The 24,779-nt window shown below is 36.6% G+C and overlaps 1 protein-coding gene across 5 annotated transcripts in view; it reads right to left on the bottom strand.

Annotated features, from left to right (window-relative positions):
• The window catches only part of LOC114352397 (transmembrane and coiled-coil domains protein 2-like), a 51,993-nt gene that overhangs the window by 12,547 nt on the left and 14,667 nt on the right, over window positions 1–24,779 (bottom strand). For 3 of the 5 annotated variants that reach the window (XM_028303993.1, XM_028303989.1, XM_028303990.1), the window contains exons 2-11: window positions 17,105–17,401; window positions 10,773–10,891; window positions 10,152–10,285; window positions 9,785–9,811; window positions 9,530–9,649; window positions 8,751–8,911; window positions 7,378–7,448; window positions 5,305–5,438; window positions 3,514–3,528; window positions 531–681 (exon numbers count right to left, since the gene is read on the bottom strand). In XM_028303993.1, the coding sequence (XP_028159794.1) occupies window positions 531–681; window positions 3,514–3,528; window positions 5,305–5,438; window positions 7,378–7,448; window positions 8,751–8,911; window positions 9,530–9,649; window positions 9,785–9,811; window positions 10,152–10,285; window positions 10,773–10,891; window positions 17,105–17,263 (1,091 nt within the window). In that variant the 5' untranslated portion in view covers window positions 17,264–17,401. The remainder of the gene's footprint in view (window positions 1–530; window positions 682–3,513; window positions 3,529–5,304; window positions 5,439–7,377; window positions 7,449–8,750; window positions 8,912–9,529; window positions 9,650–9,784; window positions 9,812–10,151; window positions 10,286–10,772; window positions 10,892–17,104; window positions 17,402–24,779) is intronic. The other 2 variants (XM_028303992.1, XM_028303991.1) reach the window with 2 other exon arrangements.

Below are 24,779 nucleotides of genomic sequence, written 5' to 3' on the forward strand. Positions count from 1 at the left end.
ACTACGTACAGAAGTTTTACTTCGCGAAGGTATTTAAAAAAATGTATGCTCAATGTCATTAACAATATGGTGTAATTTTGCCTGTCTCAAGAGTCAAGCACCATTTTGTTGACAAAAGTCAATGATCGGCATTGCGCCGAAGCTATAGGGCTGACTTCGGTAAAATTATGTGACGTGAGGTGCCAAACTGCGGAAAATGGCGGAGGAAATACATGATTTAGCATGAATTATCATGAATAATATTGACTACTTATTTCTCTCAGTATCTTGAGGTAACTTAAAAAAGTACATTCTGTGTTTTTATTATTATTTAGGCAGTTAAATGCTGCACAATATTTAGTACACCATTTTCTTTATTTTCTTCCATCATACACAAGAATACGCGTGCGTGAGTCAATGTTCGCTCGTATGTGAGGTCTTGTCGAATAGTATCCTGTAGGTGGGCCATCGTGGGTGTTTTGTTTTCGATGTAAACTCGCGGAGATGAACAGGCCTGGTAGTAGTTATTATTATTCTGTGGCGGTACTTACGGCGCTCCCTCGCTGGTGACGGAGGAGCTGGGCGAGGCGTCGGGCGAGTACTTGGGCGCGGGGGAGGTGGCCGCGCGGGGCAGGGTGGAGCCGCGCGGAGCGTTGGCCTCGCCGGCCTCGGACGCGCGCGAGCCTTCCGACGACGCGTTCGCTGCCGTTGTAGGAACACTCAATACGAGGATATGGTAGTGGGAGAGCAACAATAAACTGAGTAATTGACACCACCAATCGATTAACGTTTGCCCCTCCCCCTTGATTAATAAACAAAAGGAATCTATGACGTTAGGGCTACAAAGATGTGCTTTTTTTTAGAAAGTAGTGTCAACTACTCAATGTAGTCAGTAGAATTAATAAATGTCGTTGCTCTTGAATGAAAACAATTTATTTAGGTTCTTTATCAAACCAAGATGTTTTTTTTTAAGTTCGCTATATGATTCAATTCTGTAAGTGAAATTTTGTGAAAATTTAACATTTTACTTAAAATGCGTTTGCGCAGGTCAGAACTAAGATTGAAAAAGTATTTGATCAAATTTTGATAAATATCGATTTACTCGTTTTAAATAAATTTTAATATTTGACAAAGGCAATCCAAATCATGTAAAAAAAAGCTTAGCGTGTAACAAGCACACATAATAATTTATGTCAATCTCACAGAAGACATATAAAACTCTCATTGTGTATTACAATAGTGATGCAGCAACTATTTACCTCTCAGTTCCGCGTGTTGTGGGGCTAGCGTGCAAGAAGGAGACAGCATGATAAGCAACAATTCACATATTGCATTTACAAAGTATTGCATGTGACATTCACAAGGTTCAAGTTCGTAATGGTTTTAATAAAAGTAGGTATTTTAGATTTTTTCAAACAAGCATTTTTAACAGATAAATTGCAGCATAACTAACTCTTTTTAATGCATTTCTTCTGATAAACAATGCTTATTTTATACTATGTAAAGAGTATTTTAAAACAGTTGTAACTACTCGTATAAGCGAAGGTGATGTAAAGGTGTAAATATACATGTTTACTAACTAACTTTTACGTCACATTATGTACACGGGCACTGCAGAAGTAGTCTTTATTTTGTGAGTAATGAGCGGTCTGAAGTACAATGTGTTAGAGATGATGTGAATATTGTTTCTATCAAAAAAAAAATAGAAAAAGATAGAATACTATTATAAAGCTTATTCTCGCGAAATAACGAAGTCTATGAAATCTATACTAATAAGATAGGTAAATGCGAAAGTTTCTGTGAATGGATTGATGTTTGTTTTCACGAAAAACTACTGCACTGATTTTGATGAAACTTACAATGTAGCTATAAAAACAGGCTAAATTATCCATATCTACTTAGAGTAAGTCGTAAACACTAAACCGATACACCAAATGATCATATAACATTTAACAATAAATATTTACACTTTTTCCTGCATTTTCTGCACTTTCTAAACAACATTATCTATTATCCACACACATTATTGCACGACAAATCGCTCGCAACTAGAAATATGAAGTAAATATTCTGACACTTTGAAAGAATTACGTAAATATGTACTTGGGTTATTCTGAATAGATAAGATAGTGTCGATAGAAGTCGACATACGAAATAACCTTAGTTTGATATTAATTCGGTGTCTGTCAAACCTATTAATTTTAATATTAATATGAGTAATTAAATAGCATATTTATACGTGAGTATAACGAACACGCTAACTGACATCATTTTGATCAATTAATTTTGTGTTGTATCACACAATTTAATTCACTTTAAAAATATTTTTGTGCAATAATAATGATGAAATGTTTTTTCGTATAACGATACGAATAATGAAAAAATGTTGTCAATGAGCATACTTATTGTAGCTGTACTTTAAAAGTTATAAAACTTAAAAGTGAAGTAGGAATTCATTACTTTGCTATTATTATGTAACTCTGTATTTTTAAATTTGAAAACTACAAGTCAAAATAGAAGTTTAAACCTGATAAATTATTCTCTCATCAAAGACGAAAAACTTAGTAAAAAATCTCCTACATGTAAGCGGATGTAATTTTCTGACTTAGCATGAGAATGGCCCAAGCAAAACAAATGACTAACGCGACATTGAGTGACACTATCTCGCGTGTTGCGACGGTAATCTTCAAACTAATCGCCGTTTTTTACACTACAAGTTTATTGTGGAAACACAAACTCTGTATTTTTAGCGCACTTGCGTGATTAACGTGCATAAGTCAAATAATGTGATCGCAATTTTAATGTTCATCATTAATTAGCTAATAAATCGTCTTTGCATAATTTAAAACAGGTAAATACTTTTTGTGTGAACTTAAACATGAGCGACTTAATGCTTCTAAATAAATATCTAAGAATTTGTAAGGTGCTTTTCTGCTGGGTTAAAAGTTTAGATAATAGATATAAATAAATGTTATTGAGATATAATATTAATATTACATATTTGTACAAAAACTTCATGGGGCGTGTGTTAGAGGACAGTAGTGTTTATTTATTAGAAAAGTAGTGTATATTTAGTAATATCGTGTTTTGTTATTTTGCAAAATAAAACATATTTATCATAAGTACTAAGAGTGCTATTATAAGTTTAAATTGTGAGAAGAATAGTTATAAAAATTCCATCACCATTCAACAAATGTTCGTACTTAAAACAGTGAAATTGATCAATAGTGAGTATTTAAATAAATTTTAGTAGTGTTAAAAGTGCTTTAAAATTTAACTAACAGTGACAGTCGACCGGAAGATAACTATTATTTCTAAAAACAGTCCGACTAAAAACTAAAATATGGCTCTACGAAACCTCATACCCTATTTCTATGGAAGTATAATAATATGTACTTTCTTAGTAACTAATAATCACTAACTTTCAAACTCTAAACTAATGTAGGATTATTTAGCGTTAACTAATGTTTCCGGCCGATGAAAAGTAACTGTTATAAATATTAGTGATATAGCCACTCTAAAACGAATACTCACAAGGGCCCGTGTTCTCTGTGACAAAATAAATACATACATTTATAAAATAGAAAATATATCTATGGCTAATTAAAATATAAATAATATAATATGAGAGCTATAATATATTTTAATGTATATTATCGTAATTTATATCTTTTTTTAGCACATATTTTAAATTAATAGACATCTGAAAGATAATAATGCAAAAAGCCCTTAAGCTGCTTAGCACATAGACTAAAATAATATATTTGTTGGCAAAATTACACAAAAAAGCCGTCTGAATTGAGTATGTATTTTTTGCAGTACACAATACGAATACATAAATATAAAAGTAGGTATAAATAAATGTAGTTAAGCAATTACTGAAGTGTGTATTGTATTGGTTATGTAATAATTTTGGAGTAGTGGTGGTAGGGCAAGTTATATTTGAGACGTGTCCAAGTTCCTTAAAAAGAGCCTAATAAAATAATATTAGCAAAGAATTTGACTTTGAAATTATGAAACTGTATGATTTTAGCAGTCACTATCTGCACAAAATTGGTAGGTACTCAACTTTTTAGTTTTTGAACCTTAACCAAAATAATGTGTAGCCAATTTGAGTTTACTCTCAAAAAGTCAAACATGCATATGGGTTGACTTTGAGTTTGATCTAATTCATAACTAAAGCCCGGTCCGTGAGTACGTAGAATTTTGTCCAATGACCCCTAGCTACCCATCCTTATCGCTCGCGCGTAATTATATTGCTGTCGCGACTGTGCGACGGGCGCCCGCAGTGAGTGTGCGAGCGCGATAGCAACATAATTACGCGCGAGCAATAAGGATGGGTAGCTAGGGGTCATTGGACAAAATTCTACTAGGACCAGACTATAGACCGTTATGCTTGTTGGACTTTTTTAGAGATAGACCTTAATATTATGCTATTAAAGTGTTTTTAATATCGTGCGGTTTTCATCACGCACGCGGGATTCGCGTTCCCCCCTGTGTGCGTATTCTATGCATTACAATGCTTACTTGTATGAAAAGGACACTTGCGGTTGTCACGCATGCGTGGCAATCCCGCGTGCAAAGTGAATAGGGTATTTGCCACCACTAATCAACTGACGTACTTTTTAAAACTGTCAAAACGAGACACTCCCATAGATTTTGTATGGCCGCTAGCCACTATTTTGTCAATTCAATGAGGGTTTTCGCGTATGAAAAATCCGCCAGATGGCAATACGTAGACGCGAGGTCCAAATGCTACATGATTGGTTATTTTTGACATGACATTGACAGATATGTCGAAATCCACCAATCGGGATGGTGGATGTGAGGTCGCAGCAGTCAGACCCCACATCCACGTCCCGCCATCTAGCGGATCTTTCATATGCGAAAACCCTCATTAAACTACTTTTTTCAATTACAATGCAACCAAAAATCTTATTTTACAGATAGTTAAAATTAATTATGTTTTTAAGACCAGAGAATGAAGTGCCTTTTTAAAATAGTTGTGCTTTAGAATTATTAGGGAGTGGTGGCAAATACCCAATCCTGCATGATATTAAAAACATCTTTAGAGTAGGCGCACACCGTTGATTTTTCGTCGGCCGATAGTTTAGTCGGGCAGTTGATCAGTACGGGCATGTATGGGAGTGCGCACACTACGCCGATTCGATTTGGCCGATTCTTCATACAATTTAAAATCGGGCACAACTATCGGCCAACTAAAAATCAACGGTGTGCGCCTACTCTTAATCGTAGGGACCTATCCCGTGACCTATTAAGCTGTCAAAGTGAATGATAATTGTTAACAAACTGAAAGTCACCCACCGGCCAGCTGCGCGATGTTATCGGCCGATCCGAAGCGGTTGGACCGCGAGAAGAGATGTGCGAACTCCCGCGGCGCCGCCATTACGCTTCCTCCGAGACCCGTGATGCCGTCACGAATGTTGCCGCCCACGTTTCTGTGCAACAAGTGGTTTGGAGGTTATGGTCGTTAAGAGTTAGAGGCATAGACAGTTTTTTTTTTATAAAAAACTATATTTTTAGTATATTTCGGGTAAACCCACGTTCCTTTCTTTCACCATTCGGCTATCGTGGCTTCAAAACGTGCTTTGAACTTTATGGTCATCAACATTCAGTCAAAGCTGTGATACATAGACTAAAGTGCTTGGGACTTTATAGTCATTAACAGTAACAGATATACTAGAAAGAATTATTATTATTATTTTATTCCCCAGGTGTCTTTTTAACTAGGAGGGATCTATCGCATCATCATATCACCCACTCTAATTTATCGAGGCACATAGAGATTTTGGTCCACATTTGTATTTTTCAACAGAGCAAAAATAAATATAACTACGTTCAGAAAGCACGTTAAGGCTTGGTATTTCTGCTAAAGTAGGTATTTCACGCTGTCAAAATCTGCGCGCGCAATTCTTCGCCGAAGACAGCGCGCCAAAGAGCTCCCGCCACAATTTCCAGCTACATAGTATAGAAATACGCAGTTGATTAGGTTAGGTCGACTTCCTTCCCTTCAAGCATCACACTCACAACACTTTCTAATACAAATCATATCCAAGTGATACAAATTGAAACACCTTACAGACTTTTTGGGAATATATTCTAGAATCGAATAAATATGAAATATAACTGCAGAAGTAAACACGGTTCAAAGTGGCCGTGGCGTCGCCTGACCTTCTGGAAGTTCTGCGCCGGCTTAAAGAATTTCAAGATTACGTCACCCGACCTATCGGTAGGCCCTTGGAAGCTTGAGCGACTGGAAAATTTTATGATAAGTTACTCTTAGTAGCGATTATTTAGAGCTTGGATAATAAATTATAGTTGTTGATACAAAGAACACACCTTCCAACTTTCAGGTCTCTACGATATCCGTCAGTCATTTAGGACAAAGCATTTTCATTAGTTGTCCAATACTCTATCGTTCCAGGTATGTCATTGACAGGAGGGCGCTACTATCTTAATGGGTTATTCATTAGTCCCAACTTTATGCCACTTGACATTTCAGAATCGTTTGACTTTAGATACCTAAGTGATTTGATATTCGGAGTCTTTTAATGAAATCAAGTTCTGAAATAACTTGAGGTGTTGTACCCGATCAAGCTTTTCATTGCAGGACAGTTAAATGGTTTTATTATTAGTTTCTTCTCTAAGTCTTAATTTGTCAGAGTAGGTAAAGGCTCCATGAGAGCAAAATTTAGCATTATAATATAGTTTTTAATTTTTTTCTTGAAATATTTGACGCCTTGTAATCTCTCGTTAATATAGGTCCACACAAATAAATAATGTTTGACTTCGACTTTAATCATTATGCTCTTATAGCCTGACCAGGAACATAAAAACCCTGGCATAGAGGCGCGTCAATTGCATTTGATAGTGCAACACTGAGTACTGTCGTACCTGTGTTAAATTAATAGGCTAACTTTATGTATCAGGATTCAGGATTACGGGCTAATTTGATATTTTCAAAAATTAACGAAAATATATTATTATAGGTAACCTGGTTTAAATAAATTAAATGAAACCATCAATCGAGCTACAATATAAAAATTTCATCCGTTAAAAGCCCTCAAGTTATTTCTGAACTTTAGTTTAGTAAAAGATTCAGAATCTCAAATCGCTTATTTAAAAAATAAAACCATAAATAGAAAACGAATAGAGGTAACTTTGGGAATTTATTCTATCGAGTCAACTTCATCAAATCGTGTTTCCATCCGTTAATAGCCCTAGAAAATATCCTCAACTATGCCCAAATAAAATCTTAGCCTTTAATTTTACTGTTTAATACCTCAAAAATGAAAAATGAAAACCTCTTTTTCACCATTTTCACTGCTACCCGGCCTTAAGTCTACCATTCTTTATTAAGCTCATAGATATGCTTACTTCAGTCCTTGTCCCATGTCTCGTAGCACTTCCCTCGGTTGTCTGTGCGCCTGCCCACTTGTGCCATGTTGCTGCAACAAGAATCAATAAATTTGTAAGTAAATAAAATTTTGGTTGTACAGATATGTGAAAGTCGATGAATTTGGAAGAAATATCGCGTTTTCAAATGTGTCGGTTTTTATTTCATCTAACAGTTGTAATTCATTTAAAAATTGGGAGATTGGTCCGAATATTTAGTTGACGGGAGATTAGGTTATGTCGCATCTTTTGGGAGAGGCTGAAACATTTACTCAGTTTCTTATATTATATCCAATCATTTGCTATTTATACTACATAGATGTTAAATCAATAAGTGTCAGGACATTTTAAGACTTCTTTTTCAATGGTCTCGCTTTCTCATTGGTGTCTAAAGTCGGTCATGTTAATATGCATTGCCGATTGTTTAAGCTGCGCTTACGGCAAGTTGTTTTCGAGTGAGGCTTGTCATCAGTCGTCGGTCCAGTTTGAGCGGTCGTCCGCCGTCAGTCGTGACGACAGTGCTCGCTGTCAGCAGCTGGAAGTTAACGGGACCGAAGGCTAAGTACTAAATACTCGGTTACAGCGGTTAATGTTGACGCGTTGAGCAAAAAAGCCGCCGTATTTGGACACTTGAGTTAGTGTATTTATATGGAATTATTATATGAGTAGCTGTTGTATGTAGTATTAATTGTGAAAAATTTAAAACGTTAAAATAAAGGTATCGTTATAGCCAATGATCTGCTCTCATAGTGACAATGACGTAATGTCAATGTCACACTAAAAAAATGTGAGAATAGAGGAACGCGCGCCGGACGACTCCGCACGCTTTTGTGCTAAAACATTATAATGTGAAAGTTAAGTACCTATCCAGTGTTTTATTTATGAGAATAGAACTACCGGCCTCTAACATTAGTGTGCAGTATTGTTTTGGTTACATGGTTTTATAGGCGTATTCAGATTTGGCCAGGGGATGGGTCAGGGCAAATTAGATTTTTAAGGCAAGATCTCCGCTCTATAGACAAAACACAAAAAAAAAAATTAGGCAACAGCCCCCCTTTCCACCCTCCTCCCAATCGCCTGAATCCTATCACTAATATCAAGCTATCAGATTATAGTTTTCGTACATAACACAATGTATTATAATTATGGTTTACCATACCATTCTTACCGTTGAATTCTTTCTGCGTATTTGCTGTTCGAGAATTTCTTCATTTACTTTTTAGAAATGTAAGCGATGAAATGTGTGTGTGAAAGAGAAAGTGTTAGTAAAGTGACAGAGACGAAAAGTGGGCGTGGCCCCAAGCTAGACTGTGTAAGAGCGAGAGGGTGTGTGTGTGAGCGGGACGGCACCTCACCTCCCAGTTCTTGATGCGTTTGTTGTAGCCTTCTAACTTCTTCTGTAACTGAGCTATACAGAGCGCACTCTTCTGGTTTTTCTTTTCGAAAACCGCTTTGATGCGCTGTAACTGCTGCTTGTCAGCGTTCGCTGCCAGTTTCAAGTATTCATTTACGTTATCTGAAAGAATATATTTTCGATTTAAAATTTGAATGTCAATTTGTGTAGGGTAAACTGCCAGTCATTGGACACTTAGGAAAATTATTGGACAGTTATTTACTGAATTAAAAATAGCATTTCTATTTCAACAACTGAGAGATTCCGACTGATGGAGATAAAAGGGCATTTTTTTGAAGGAAAATTCATTTTAAGAAAATTTAAGGGTTGTTTTGTCCAATGACTGGCAGCGTCCAATGACTGTCGGTTTACCCTATTTAGTATTAAATTTTAACAAATTAGGTAGCTTCATTTGAAAGGATGCACTGAGTATTTATTATGATCAGATCAGCCAATCAGGTAGATTACAGCAATCTTGTAACCAAACTGGGAATCGAACCTGAACTATACTCTTTAGTCTCTTGACTCAGAGGGATACTTTGGATTTTGTTTTTCTGAATCAGTGAGGAGGTCCGAGGCTGATAGACATTCTACATAAGAGTATAATAATATTTTTAAATTTAGACTCACATCAAATCACACCCATAATAGTGGGAATTTTTTTATTTGAGGAGACAAACGAGTGTAAGCAGTGAATGTCAGTTTGCAGTTATCGCATTAAAAATGTAAATTGTTTCTCACCATCCCTAATAGTCTGTTCGAACCGTATCAAGTCCTTCGTGCGTTCAATCTTGGAGTTGAGGTGCGCAATGGCAGCTAACGCCTTTGATGACGTCACACTGGTGCCACCATCGTTCTCATCTGTCAAATTCGGAATACTCTTTTTAATAAACAAAAATACATAGAAGCTGTCAAGAAAAAAAAGCTAAATATACAGAATTTTAATGACTATTACATCTAATATTATAAATTTGTAAAACTAGATAAGACTGTTACCTTGATTAGTGTAATCGCCGTCTTGACCTGAAAAGTAAAGATTATTATTATAAGGTCAAAGTTATTTTAATAATTAATTCGTAATCTTTCGCTTTATATGTATAAATTTCAGTCATGTCAACTACTCAACGAGGGTTATCGTTTTTATACTTAACAGTTGGCACCGCTGGTGATTGACAAGGTTTACAGTGGAGCCAACCTGGTGAATTCAACAAATGTTGGCGCCATTATTTTAGCCACTAGCGAAAGACAGGGCCTTACTCTACAGTAGCGACAAGTGAATGCAAATACAGCCTTCAGTGCTGTGAGTCTAGCAATAAATCTTAGTTTGAGTTTTATTATACCCAAATAAAGCTAAAAATTATACCTCTATACGCCGGTGAGCCGTATTCGTCTGCCGAAGATAACGCGTACGAAACGTTAGGACTGAACACCGCGCTCGAGTAGTCGCCAGGAGCTATCACGCTGGAAAGTATCTTCTTCTGTGGGGAGTCTTCCAGACTGGAACAAAAAAGAAGTTAAAAAAATTAAAATGACATCCTTTGAAATTGCTACAGCTCTACAACCATGCCAGAGAACATAATGCAAAGTTATCCACCTAGATGGCGCTGTGTATACTGTTAGCTCGCGATGTTAAAGATTTTGTCTCATCTTAATAACGCTCTAAGAATACTCGCCTCAGCGCTTCTACGAAGACTTCAAGGAGGTTATCTAAAGTCTAAAGTGCGTGCACATTCGTGCAACTTCGCAAATAAAAATGTGTGGCAACATGTTATTCAAATGGCTTTTTTTCTCTCGATCATTGTAATAAAGGTCGAATTCATAAGGACGAATGATTAGGTTCGATGGGAACCGAAGTTAGCTCATAAGCCAAGTAGTAGCCAGACGATTCGGTGTTCACCTTCGGAGCACTTCGAACATTCGCGGAAATCTCGTTAACTTCGGCCAACTTCGCGAGTGTAGCGGAGGTTTAAATAAAGTTACTCACTCTCTGGTGCTATTGCCGGTGGTGTTAGCAGACAGGGGACTGTTGCCGAGGTCCCTCGAGTGCGACTTGACGTGATGTGGCCTCTCCCCATGCCTTGATGACGACGTCGAAGACGGCTCCTGAAAAAGAAACAAGATATTTGCTATTAAACTAATCTATATTCATATCCTACTATCTGTAATACGGTGGACTGATGATCTTGTGAAGTTTAGGGAAAGAGCTTCGACGCGGGCAGCGTGCTGGCAACAAGACCAGTGGTTTTGGAAATCCTTGTCCTGCAGTGGACGTCTTTTGAAAACTTCAAACTTCATTAGTACTTTGTGCCCACAATGTTTGGGATTGGAATTTAATCGACAGAACGTCCTATAATCCTATTGTGCCTTTTCTATGTATTCGTCTTTATTGTGTCTGTTTCTACGCCTAAATAAACGTTTTAAACTATTTTCGATATTTTAACTTATTCACGAATCGAATTTGCGTGGGTGAAGCCGCGGGCAGAAGCTAGCTAGAAAATAAAGTACTTTAATTTAAAAGCCTTCAAACTTGACGCCATTACAAAGAAATCAGTGTATTTCAACAAACATGTCACATTTCACACCATGTTCATTAGATGTTATCAAGTTCAGTCGGTAGCGTAGCGACTGGCAGTAGGGTTGCCGGTCGTTTGGTTTGTGAAAGAAATACATTAATTATTTGCCGGTCGTTTGGTATGTGAAAGAAATACATTAATTATTTGGTACATCATTTCTAGTATTGTTCCCTAATGAGTTGAGTCAGCAAAAAGGCGTGGACATGTCATACAATAATTAGACAATAATACACATAATCTGCTATACATACATTTATTTTGCCAATGAATCATACCATATTCGTTTTTCTAATTCGAACGTTTCTGTTAAAATGTTATTTTTAGGAACCTTTATCAATAATTACGATAGATGCTGAGTTGTACATAGAAGCTAAACAGATATTGAGTTAACAGAATAACTTTTCAAATGTATTTTTTTGCCAGTTTTAAAATGGTTAACCTGCTAAAGTGCCAACCCTACGCCAAAGATGTCAGATACCCGCATAGCTTGTGGCATAGCCCTGCGGGGGTAATGACCGAACCCCCTGTAATTGAGACACCCAGTGGTGAACTTTAATTGACAGATAAACTTTTAGACGAGTCGGTGGAGATAACTTTGAAACTGCCGTAAGTTGAATTTTGTATGTATGTGTCTCGAAGATATTAGTTATGACAGTTTAATGAAGTATTGCCAAATACTTGTCCTTTATTTTCAAATATTTCTATGTATTACTTAATCTTAAGTTAACGACTCGGGAAAATATCTGTATCGGTTTTGATTGGTGTTAAAAAAAGCCTGCTTTGAGTCATAAATAGTCACCTTTGAGTCATGAATAGTCATCTTTGTATTATGAACAATCGAGACTCGAACAGAGGCTAATTTGATCTGAACCCATAGGTAGTCCGATTACGAAGTGAATTTCATAACTTCCCTTAAACCTAAAACAACCAACATCCTAAACTTATCAATAGATTAAACCAACAAGCATCAATTAGACTTGGAAGTTGAAATCCTTTTACAATCACAGATTAGAACAGTTACAGAACCTCCAATTGATTTCAAAATGATACACAGATCCAAGGATTCAAAATTTCAAATCCACGATAAATCAAACATCAAACAACAGCCGCTAAACTAGCCGTTTATAAATAAATCTGTTTGCACAAACCGTTTGGCGATTACAATGTTTCTACACTTGTGCTAAATAAATAATAAATAATAAATAAAATAAAAAAACGTTTATTTGAACCAAAAGTTACATTATGCATGTATTACTATGCAAAAGTTACAAAAAGTGGCATGATAATCGGGGGTCCCATGACTACTAAACTAGGTTACAACCTGTATCTTAGTAGCCAGTGATTCCTCAACTAAGATTTAAATACAATGACTTGGTCCGATTGGTTAGTCTTTTAAAACAAAACCAAAACTTTTAAAACAAGAAAAAGAAGACTTAAATTTAGTTTAAAACAGTGTTACATAACAATTAGAGTACAAACGAATGAACGTGTTATTGTGTGAGAGTGAGTGTGTGAGAGTGAGTGAGTGAGTGAGAGTGAGTGAGTGAAATTATCAGTGTGTAAGTGAGTGAGGTGTGCAAGTCTGTGCTGAGTGGTAAGGTGGCATCTGCATAACCTGATCCTATGTAAGAAGCGATTCGGTTTCATTATAGTCTAACGAAAGAAGAAATAATTTAACTGCTCTCCTGAATTCATATCTGGTAAGTGGGTAAATACTTAAACGTTTATTCACTTTGTTATAAATTTTAGAACTTAAGGCCTTGAACTGANTAAATAATAACCGAGTATTACTCGTAGAATTAGAACAATATTGCTCATTATCAATTTTAGCCCGATTTTGTAATGTAAACTAGGGACCAGGAAGGAAATAAGTATAGAAAAAATATTCAAGTTAAGATTAAAAAAAACTAAAAAAACTGGCATTGTTTGTGGCAATTACATTATTTTGTCGTAGAAGTAATGGAAATTAATTTGGGAGAATCTTTAGCATCAACATTGGATATTAAACTACAACCCAGGTAACTTAATATCCAATGCAGGAGCACGACCCTCTCTACTCATAGTATAAAGACTTATTTGGCCAACTTCTGGCCAAGGCCTGAAATTCATGTTTCTCCCTTTTTAACCGACTTCAACAAAAGGTCCTCCTTTTGGTGAAGTCGGTGCTTCTTAATTCTTTAAACTCACTTAAATGCGCGCGAGCAAAGCCACAGACAAAAGCTAGTGGATTAAAAACAAAAACAAATTACGGCTTGCGTTTTAAAAGCAATACCGATTGGATAGTTTTGGCGCCAACAAAATACCGTCGCCTCAGGCGTTCTTCATGTAAATTATAACAACACCATTGACCGTGCCAAGACCATTATAAAAGGCGATATATTGTAACATACGTACTCAGCTGTCGATATATCGTGCTATGATAATTTTGTCAAGTGTCAAGATTTTCTGAAGGAAGGGTTTTGCATAAGTAAAGGCTTTGTATAAAACAAAAGATACTTAAGTATACAAAAAGAGACAGGATTTTTTGACCTTCAACAAAATATTTTATAGGTAGGTATTATTATTTTGCTGTTATGTAGGAGTAATGAGTATTATGATAATATGGATGGATTAATCAAATATTGTTCTCTCTGTGTCATTATTAATTGAATTTGAAGCAAAAATTTTAGCAGCCTTTATTCGTATTGTCTCGAACTGTATATTTGAGATGTTCTAGCTAATAGGTATAATATGTTAAAGTGCTTTGAACACGCCTAAGTTTTGACGGTAACATAACTTTTACGAATTTAAATAAGCTGAAAGTAAATTATTCAACATCTTACACATACATAATTACGTGAATAGACTTCGCGTTTTTTGCTATTTATAAAAAGACGTCAACTTATGACACGAAATAACTCATTTACTAAAATAATTAACGTTATATCATAATTATAGAACCTAAATGTAATTAAGAAAAGGTGATAAGTGTTTATTTATGAGTGAAATCTAAACACATTCGTGGTTAAACTTTCACTGTTGCCGTAACTCTGGCTACATAATAATGCACACTATGTGGTATGCAACCAATCATGAAATTAGAAGACCAAATTGAAAGGATCATTAATAATGTACACTATCTAATCATCATATTGTTAAATAGAAAATCAAATTAAAAGGATCATCAAGTATAAAATATACTTTGCTTGTTACCTACTTTGTTAACTCTAAGACAGCGTGAGCTTTGTGTCCTTTTAAGTCTATCCAGACGAAGAAGTTAGTGTCCCAGTATATTATACTATGTGGTATTAAGTTTTACTAAAATTATGTAGAATGAGGCGAATTTCAGAAATTCCAAAATAGATCTTGGATCACTTGGATAGATTACGATCTCTAGACTTTTCAGAGGGGTCATAAGTCATTCACGTACTATTTGAAGTATAGATAGACTGCTGAAAATAGCAATGGCAATCAGGCAATTTAAGTCCACCATTCATTTAAATAAAGCCTCATAATATTCGAAAAAAATCTCCCGGGAAGGAAGTTCAAAATCACATAGCAAAATTTTTGTAATACAGTGTACAGACGACGATGGCATATCAGATTTACATTTTTGTTAAAAATTCGACCTTATTTTAACTACATAAAAAGCCCTAGTGTTTAGCTTTAAGTCAACAACGTTAATTAATCACGATATGAATGAATGCGTCAGAAGATTATCTGCAGAGTAATTTTTATCATGTAGACAGAATGTTTGGCACCAATCCTAGCCGTTTAGCATTCGGAGACACCAATCTGCGTCAATCTCTCATTGGTTTCTATGCACAGTGTTATCTAGTAGATATAGAGAGAGACGATTAACTAAAATTAATTTTCCTAGGTGCTTTTGTGATGTTGTCAGTCCCTAATAAACACCGCAGTGTCTCAAGACAAGTCTTTGACCAGTGTGTGTTGCCAGTGATGGTATATGAATCTGAAACGTGTGGTCGCTCACTATGGGCCTCATAAGAAGGCTCAAGGTCACCCAAAGGGCGATGGAGCGGGCTATGCTCGGAGTTTCCCTGCGTGATCGAATCAGAAATGAGGAGATCCGCAGGAGAACCAATGTGACCGACATAGCTCGCAGAATTGCTAAAATCAAGTGGCAGTGAGCGGGGCACATAGCTCGTAGAGACAATGGCCGTTGGGGCAGAAAATTTCTCGAGTGGCGACCACGGGCTGGAAGACGTAGCGTGGGCAGGCCTCCCACTAGGTGGACCAACGATCTGGTAAAGGTCGCGGATAGAACCTGGATGAGAGCGAACGAACGGTCCCTATTTACTTAATCAAATGACAATAGTGACTGAGTTTGTTCTGTTTTTTCTCAGCACTGGCCCACATTATTGTCCTCAGGCAGTGGTAGGGTAAACGGGAAGTGTATAAGCGCCTTTTATAAGCCTCATCATCATCATCATTTCAGCCATAGGACGTCCTCTGCTGAACATAGGCCTCCCCCAATGATTACCATAATAACCGGCTGGTAGCTGCCTGCATCCAGCACCTTCCTGCTACCTTTATGAGGTTGTCCTTGTGGATGTTTTATGCCTTTAAAAGCCTAATTGCAAAAAAATAAACGATTTCTACGAGTTTTCTGACTGTCTAAGTCGATTCTGTAATTCAGAGGGCACTTGGGCTATATCAGACGCCATAACCATACGGTCTGTCACCAGATTTTTGCAGCCCACGCGATATAATAAGATGTCATAATAAATGACGTAAGCAATTACTAGAACGAAATCATTTTATTTCAGAGCTGTGGTAGTAAACTAATGGGTCGGCTATTAGTCTTCTACGCCCATATTATTTATCTTTAGGTAGGTTAATGACAATGTGTATTAGATTATGAAATAGGTTATTAGAAATAGGTTGTTATTGAAGGTTTTTTAATATTCCGAAACTTAATATTTAATTATTTATTTAATACAGATCATTACTGAAATATAGGTACACCCGCTAAAACTAAGGCAGAGTCCCTGAATGACCCTGATAAAATATTAGGGTGAATATACGACAAAAGAATATCATATGACATCAGACTATTGATTGCTATTCCGAAATAGCCCCTATTCAATTAACAAAGATGCTACAGTGTCAAGTTCTGTGTACCGTCTGTATCTGCTCTACGCCTACAGAATAAAATAATATTTCAATAAAAAATAATAACTTTTATACACAATACTGTCCCTAACCAGCACTAAAGGGAAAGTGCGTGACTTAATCCATGAATGGTCCCGAATGGTTTGCTAAGTGTGACGAATTAAGTCATATTAAAATGAATGAAGCGGTACTTACGACGGCTATTTTGGGTCTTTGTATTACCAGTGGTGAAATTTTTCCCACATTTTAGTGTAGTAACATAATTTGAGGGGTTAAGTGGCGTTAAAAAGTTAATTTCACTTAACTAATAGGTAGAATAATAAAATATGTTATTAAATTATACTTTTGTACATGCTTTCCGACTCACAATTTGGGATATCGAGTCACAACACACGACATAATGACCTGCTGGGTAATATCAGAGGGTAGACCAAATNGACCAAATCCTCGATTTGCCTCCGGAAAATTAGAAAGGGCTGTACTTCTTAAATGGACACCAAATAACATGATGGTGAAGGGAGCATGTAGAACATTTAACGTTAGGTTGTTTATTTAAAATGTAGTTTGAGAAGCGACTCTAACCGCTAAGAAATTTTAATAACGATTGAACATAAAACAGTCTACTCACACTGACGACATGGTGCACGCTCGAAGGCGACTGGACCCTGGACCTGATGACGGCATCGTCCGTCACCACCGCCGGGTCCCTCGCCAGGTCTGCTGTCGACGGCGACTGGCTCCGACTGGAGCCCTTGCTGTGGGCATGCACCACGTGCAGGGTATCCATATCTATCACAATACTATCACAAGCTAAGCCGGGATCACAGACATAACAAGGAACTGGCTTCGTAATGCTCTCGCGTCAATTCATAACGGTTTCGTTGACGAGGCATCGGGCGGCGTCGGTCTCGCCATTCCTTCTTTTCTGTAACAAAAAGAAACAGATGTTAAGGCACTTAGNACACCTCGTCATTGAACTAATACAAAAACTATTAGTAAACTGCCTTTATTTGTTTAATTTCTAAGCGCCAAATTTAGACGCGAAACGTCAAAACAAACCTGACGTCAATAGATTATTAAATTGCAAATGCAAACCTCTTTCCATAAAACATAACAAGAAGGAGGTTTTTCCACTTCGAAAAACAGCCGCGAAGTATCATACGAATTTCCCAAAGGATGTTGAAATGTAAGTAAAACAAACGGCATCCACGCATTTTTTTTTCTACAGAAAATAAACCTAAAACTGAAAGGGCTATGTTCACTTAGTCCGTTTAATTTGGTCAGCAAACGTTTGGGAATTGGGTGAGGTAGGGTCTAGCCTTTCTTGAGAAGGACTCGGGTAAAGAAAGGGTTTTAAGTCTTTTAAGTCTAAGGGGAAGGCCCTTAAACCTGTTGTTTGTTCAATCAATAGTTTCGGAATTAGAACTGGCAAAGTCACGTTATCTGATCATTTATCTTTCCAATCTAGCTACATATTTGGATAATAAAGTACAGTCAACAGTCTAGGAATTAGAATTTATCACGTTGTCTGACTATTTACATCAACATATGGAAAAATAAATCCAGAGTTATTGAAGAAAACATCCTGGAACTAACAGGACAGATATGTATTATGTACCATCCTAGACAGCATCAGGTGCGATTGCGGACAAATACCTGCCTTGTTCTGCATAAAGAGTGTGGTTCAATCACTTCAACAATGTGACCAAAGAGAGCGAAGTTCAACAGTTAGGTGAGTTAGGCTTCAGAGTGCCGCTATTTTAGTCTGTAATGATGTAATTCCCGGGTCACTGAATCGCGGCCGTGTCAAGGGCATATTTAGGACGTTTTGAATGGGTGTAAATAGCGAATTGAATGTACTATCGCCCCTCGGTGAGTGGACGGTTGGAGAGTAAACAACATACGGAAGAGAATTGTACGGTGCTTTAAAAAGATTCTTTCAAAGATCTTCTATTGTATTGTGAAGTTCTTGGATTCCCTCCTTAGGAGTTTCAGCAAAAGTAAAAAGAAAATGAGAAATGACAAGACAAGACTTGACTTGTAGGGCCTAGATTCGGAGAAGACTACACCTGATTGTCATTGAATTGATGTAGACGCAAATTTCAAAGGTCCCGTTTTTGTAATATAGATTTTGCTACCAAACCGAAGTAAATTAAAAGCGTGTTTACGACACCTAAAATAAGCGTCAAATATGATCAAGCGTGGGAAGGAAGACTTGGTCGGATATCAAGTAAATTAATCAAAAACCTTTTTAGGGCACAACATCGCTGAACTGGCAAATAACAACTCGACTGGGGAATTTCAGCCAGTAAATAGGTACGAAAGAGGTAGTTATAATAACAAACGGAGTTCAGACTTAATATTGTGCTATGTTGTTGTGTTAATTGTATTGTTATTGTTTGTTCTCTGTAGCTGTGCCTTAAATAAATAAATAAACTGAGAGAACAGGTATTCCTTTTTATTTGGCCATATTCTGCAAAAAAAAAAAAATATTTATGTAGGTATTTTTATATCCTGTTGGCTGTTGGTCTAACGTTTCGATCGTCAAATTAGTCTCTATAAGGCAAAAACTGGTGGACCGACGATCTGGTGAAGGTCGCAGGAAGAACCTGGATGCGGTCAGCCCAGGACCGGTCGTTATGGAAAGCCTTGGGGAAGGCAGTGGACGTCATTTGACTGAAACGAACGAAGGCAAAAACATTGTTTTAGTGCTAACAGGTCCTGGTCAAAGGGCGGCTACTGTCTTTTGCCATCATAGAAATCATATGCCACCTCGTTTATAAAAACCTTATGACTTTTAGCTTAGATCTTCATTTCCTCTGAAAGATTTGGTAGAGCATCCGACCCAAAACGTTATCTAATAAGACACAATCGAATCAGTTCGATGTTGTCTTAATTCGGTTTGTGAGTCACTCGTTATTCTCGAACACGGATTGAGGTCTGCTCAATTCTGAACTGGGGTCGAGCGGAGGGCGAAATATCGTTTCTTCATATTAATGGCGGTCGTCTGGTTCGCAGACTTTGACAAAGGTACAGACTGGACACCAAAAACTAACCGTGGCATCTTATGTATTGTAAAAGGTGATATTTTCTTCAACAATGTAAGTAGACTGATGTGCTGGCGATTGTACCAGACTTTATTTAATCTCGAAGGAAATTAATAAACATTACCAGACTGTAGTGTGCTCTGCTCCTGACCTATATTTAACCCCTACGGGATTCAAATCCTCAGCTGCAGTTAAGGGTGTTGTCTGATCANTAGTCTGATAAAACCATCAAGCATCTGTTAGAAGTTGTGGTCTTCTTATTCTTAATACTTTAGCTCAATAAATGCTAGATTTAGTTGCAGATCCAGTTCAGTTCTGATAGTCCAAAATTGGCACTCATTAGCTTATGTTTAGTAATTATTGGAAGAATGTATCTCACTGTAAATAGCACAAAGTATTTCCCATCAGATAACAATATAATGAACTATGATGACTCACCAAATAACGATTTCTTTCTGATAACGTTATATTCTCTACCAAACGGTATCAACGGCAGATCAAAATCTGTTACCCAGCAAGCCTTTTAGGTGAACATGTTTGGAATAAATCTAGCTTAAATTCGCCAGAGTATTAAGGGATCACGATACAAAGTAGGAAAACAATTTATTTTCAACGTTAGACAGAGAGGCTTTACTACCTAGACTGGATATTTGTTATTCTGTATGTGGCGTTACATGACCCTTGAAAAGCTGGAAAATACTGCCAATTTTTTCAAGAAAAAGAAGACAGCTGAAGTTATTTTGGTGACTTAACCCTTCTTAACCAGGCGATGGTAGCTATAGAGTCCACATCAATTTGAACTTTATGCTGTGAAGATACGGTTGAAAACCAATGCCTTTTTTAGTCTGGTTAAGGTATAAGTAGTTTCTGGGAAAAACATTGTTGCGTTAACTATTCAGTGATATAATTTTTTATCCATCAGCCAATGTATTTACAGGCAAATCACTCAATTTAAAGAGGTAATGATGGATATAGATAAACAGAACATTAGTGGCATTAATAATTTTAGGTCGACAAAATAAAGAAAGAAAAATAGAAAGAAAGAAAAATTATTTATTTGACAATTAAAAAGCACAAAAAACAACGAGGCGGAGAAAAAAAAAAAATGTTGCCAAAGAGGTCACCCACTCAGTATTATCTTGACAGTTGACATTTTACTGCCAAGTGCCAAGACACTGGTTTTCAGTGGGTGCCTTGTACGCAGGGGCAAAAAAAAAAAATATAATAAGATAAATTCAAATTAATTAAAATTCACATTGAAATAAAAATAAAAATAACAATAACAATTTCAATTTCTAATTCACCGCCAAAATTCAGACAGATATCATTGTCTATGGCCGGTTCGCGCGCTACTTGCCCACAATGCCCGCTTTCACCTTTGTTTTCTCTCTTCCGTAAAAATGCAATATTGTTATGATTAGTGTACTTTTTAAACGTTTATGGTGGAATTTAATGACTACGTGACCCGTGTCCTAAATGAAAAAAAATCTTTGGAAGAACTTTCGTAATCCCATCCCAACTAATATTATAAATGCGAAAGTAACTCTGTCTGTCTGTCTGTCTGTTACGCTTTCCCGCTTAAACCTCGCAACCGATTTTGATGAAATTTGGCATAGAGATAGTTTGAGTCCCGGGAAAGAACATAGGATAGTTTTTATCCCGGTTTTTGAAACAGGGACGCGCGCGATAAAGTTTTTCTGTGACAGACAAAATTCCACGCGGGCGAAGCCGCGGGCGGAAAGCTAGTAACTTGATAAAATCGAACTGCCTAAGGTGGGAATCGAACCCACGACCTTTCACTTGCCGGGCGACTGCTCTTCCATCTGAGCTACTTAGAAGAACTTTATTCATACTCAAAGTCTGGAGACAATACATACTTGAGTGTCTGTCCCGTCTTTAGTACGATCTTCTCTAGTTTTGGCACAGGATAACCCAGTTCTGTTAAGGTATTTGGAGACTACAATTTCAGTTACTAGGGTTGCCACTTTACCAAACTTAGGCTGGGTTGAACCATCTTACTTTAACTTTGACAAACGTCAAAAATCTGTCAAACTCCATACAAAAAACATTGGTTATCGTCATAGTTACTACGTCCATAGTTATTACGTCCATTTATTAAACGTAAAAAAATGAGCCACCTTTTAAAAAAGAATCCTCTAGGCTTTAGCAGAACCAAAAAACCCGCACAATATTCAAGTTCATCCATCGCTAACATTTGACCCCACTGGAATTTGAACCAGCAAACCGCTGACGTTATATTCCGGCAGGCAGCGGGCATAACTCAAACATCATACACTACTATAATACACTTATGTTTCTTTGTATTACGATTACGAGCAATGGAGACAATACTCTGACCCACATCGCTCGTTTAGGGTTGCCAAATGGTATCGTGACGTCATCATTTCCCTTAATTGGTCCTCCTTTAATTACAAGCTTTTGACGTGTAATATTGGGTCAAAGAGAGGTATTCAATAATGGTAGAGTCAGTTGATCTGACATTAACACTAAACCATGAGGTGGGACAGTAAGGAAATGACCCTAAAAACTGAATTGAAACTCAATATTAAGAAACTAACAAGCTAACAACAGGCTTGAAAGGCATATCATAATGTTAACAGCGATGTGGTCTTCCAGAACCGAACTTCGTTTCTACCTTCGGTCTGATCAACACTTTCTATCAGCTGAGAAGCAGGCCAAGAGTTTCCTTGTTGTGAATAAAAAGCCATGCCAGTTGAACAGGGACTCTCCAATTCCATATCACTATTCTTTATTTAATATTATATGGCAACCCTACTGGGGTTGACCCTTGCCGTCTGTCTGGTACATTTTTTATCCTTATCGTAGACCGTTGACCAGAGACAACGGAAACGTCATATTATCAACCATTGACTGTAATTATGTCCTCCAGTTAATTAGCATTGAATTAATTATGTCAAAGATTACGATTGTTTGCTATTTTTCTTTATTGCTGTTGCGTTTTACGGTTATCTAATAGCAGATATTACTCGTATGTATTTTATATTCACTTACTAGCTAGATTAGTAGGACCTTACAATATTTTTTAAGCAATTTATGAAATTAATTCCATTTAGAAAATAATAATAAATAAATAATAAATAAATATCCTTGGACATTTACACTGCGCTTCTAGTCCCAAACTAAGCAAAGCTTGTACTATGGGTACTAGACAACGGATATAAACATACTTAAATAGTTTTTTTTTTGTAAATACATACTTATTATACATAGAAAACACCCAGTAAAATACAAACAAATATGTTCATGCACACAAATGTTTGTACTTAAAATAAAAATTTGTACTTAAAATTAAAATAGTAAATTGAAGGAGTTGTGTGCAAAAACAAAGGCCTTATGCCTGTTTTCACCATCAATCCCTAATTTGTAAGTGACCCCTATGGTAACAAATAACAGGAATTTTGTTTACATAGGGGCCACTTAAAAAATAGGGATTGATGGTGAAAACGGGCATGAGTTTCGTATTTTATTAAATTAATTTTTCATGGTAATTAGTGAATTATATGGACACAAGAACTCCCTTGAGTTTTGGGCACGAAGTACGCATTTCAATTAATTAGGCTAAAGGTATAACTTATTTGTTACGCCCCGTATTGTTGTATTACGAACAGAATAAATTCAAGAAAGAGAAGAAAAAAATTAATAAGCTGAAAACAAAAAGTCGACCTACCAGGTTAGAGATTTTAGAACGACTCGAATTTTCGAAGGACCAACTTGGTCCTTCGAATAAAAAGATCCTTTAGCAGTTATTAAGCACCAAATATGCGGATCAATAACAATATCTATCGATTGAGATTCATTCGTTTCAAGGGAATTCAACCCGTCCTTACCATTTAAGGTAGAGAGCACTTATGAATTTGCATACTTAACCGCTATTACAGAGGCCCTACTGTGCAAAACTGGTCGTTTCTTTCACTCTCACTGGGATGCTGGCAAGAGTGAAAGAGAAAGAGATAATCTTTAACAGTGATTGGGTGAGTCAGTCCACAGGCACAGTACAGCACAATTTCCTCAGCAAACGGTACTGTTATATTATTTAAAGTGTTGGGTGATTAATTGTCGTACGGTATAGTTTATAACTTCACTCCCACTTAATGTTGTTATTGAGGACGTGAATCATTGTTTTATTAAACCTAATAACCCATGGATAACATAACAGGAAATGTATGAGTGTTCACATATTGATACCGTATACCTATCAGATCTTTTCACCAGCTATTGTCCGTGATGGGCCATTAGTCTATCCAAAACGAATATTTTCCTGATTCTAAAACGGTCTTCTCATATTGATACTTGATTAGCACTGCTAATAATGAAAGAAATGCTCACTAATAATGTAATTGATCAAGCTATAAGAGATATGGACTACAGATCCCAAATGGGCCCAGATAAAAATCACTTTGTGTATATTTTCGTGGTCAACAGGCTCACAAAGTCGGACGTTGATTCTCATTTATTTTCTGAACTCAAGTAGGCACCAATGCGTAATATTGTTGTGGAAATTTTGAAGCGAAGTATGGAACACAACTTTGTATTAAGCTTGACACGCATTGGCACTCGCCACGAGTAACTACGAGAATATAGTACGGTAAATATCTAAAACATTGTAAATATTAATCACTCCATGACTTGTCCATCGTGATCATAACTATGGCGACCTATCATTCGCATACCTCTGTCAATAAGTATGGCTCGTAATAGCAGCGAAAGTACCTCTATGGCGGCCCCATTACGTGACCGGGTTATTATACTAATCAAACACAAATGACTATGTATAATGACCATACATATCACGGCCTTCATGCTCACCTCTGTAATCCGAGCACTTCAATTGAAATGGAAATCCACAACAAAAAATAAGTGAAATGTTACCTACGAATTCTTTCAAGGCTTAGTTTTTGTCCGTATTTATTTCGCACAATAAAACCAATGACGCTTTAAAAATACTTAATTGAAAAAAAATACAAGTCAACACACTTTTTCTTTCGTTTTCATCGTAATTCACGTTATTAAATTCCTACAATGTTAGATTGTGTATAAAACTTTCTTCGGCGCAATGAATCGTCTTCTAGCACAATTACAGCGACAGATTTACTGGTGACTTACTTTTAGAAGCACTCTAAGAATGTATGTCATTCACTAGTTAAAGTATACATATTATAATAGTAGTTAATACTGAGAGCTATCATCATTTCATTCAACCTTCTATGCAACTAT

This window comes from Ostrinia furnacalis, unplaced genomic scaffold (genome assembly GCF_004193835.3).
Source record: "Ostrinia furnacalis isolate ACB-3 unplaced genomic scaffold, ASM419383v2 OfSCF1351, whole genome shotgun sequence".
NCBI classification, from domain to species: domain Eukaryota; kingdom Metazoa; phylum Arthropoda; class Insecta; order Lepidoptera; family Crambidae; genus Ostrinia; species Ostrinia furnacalis.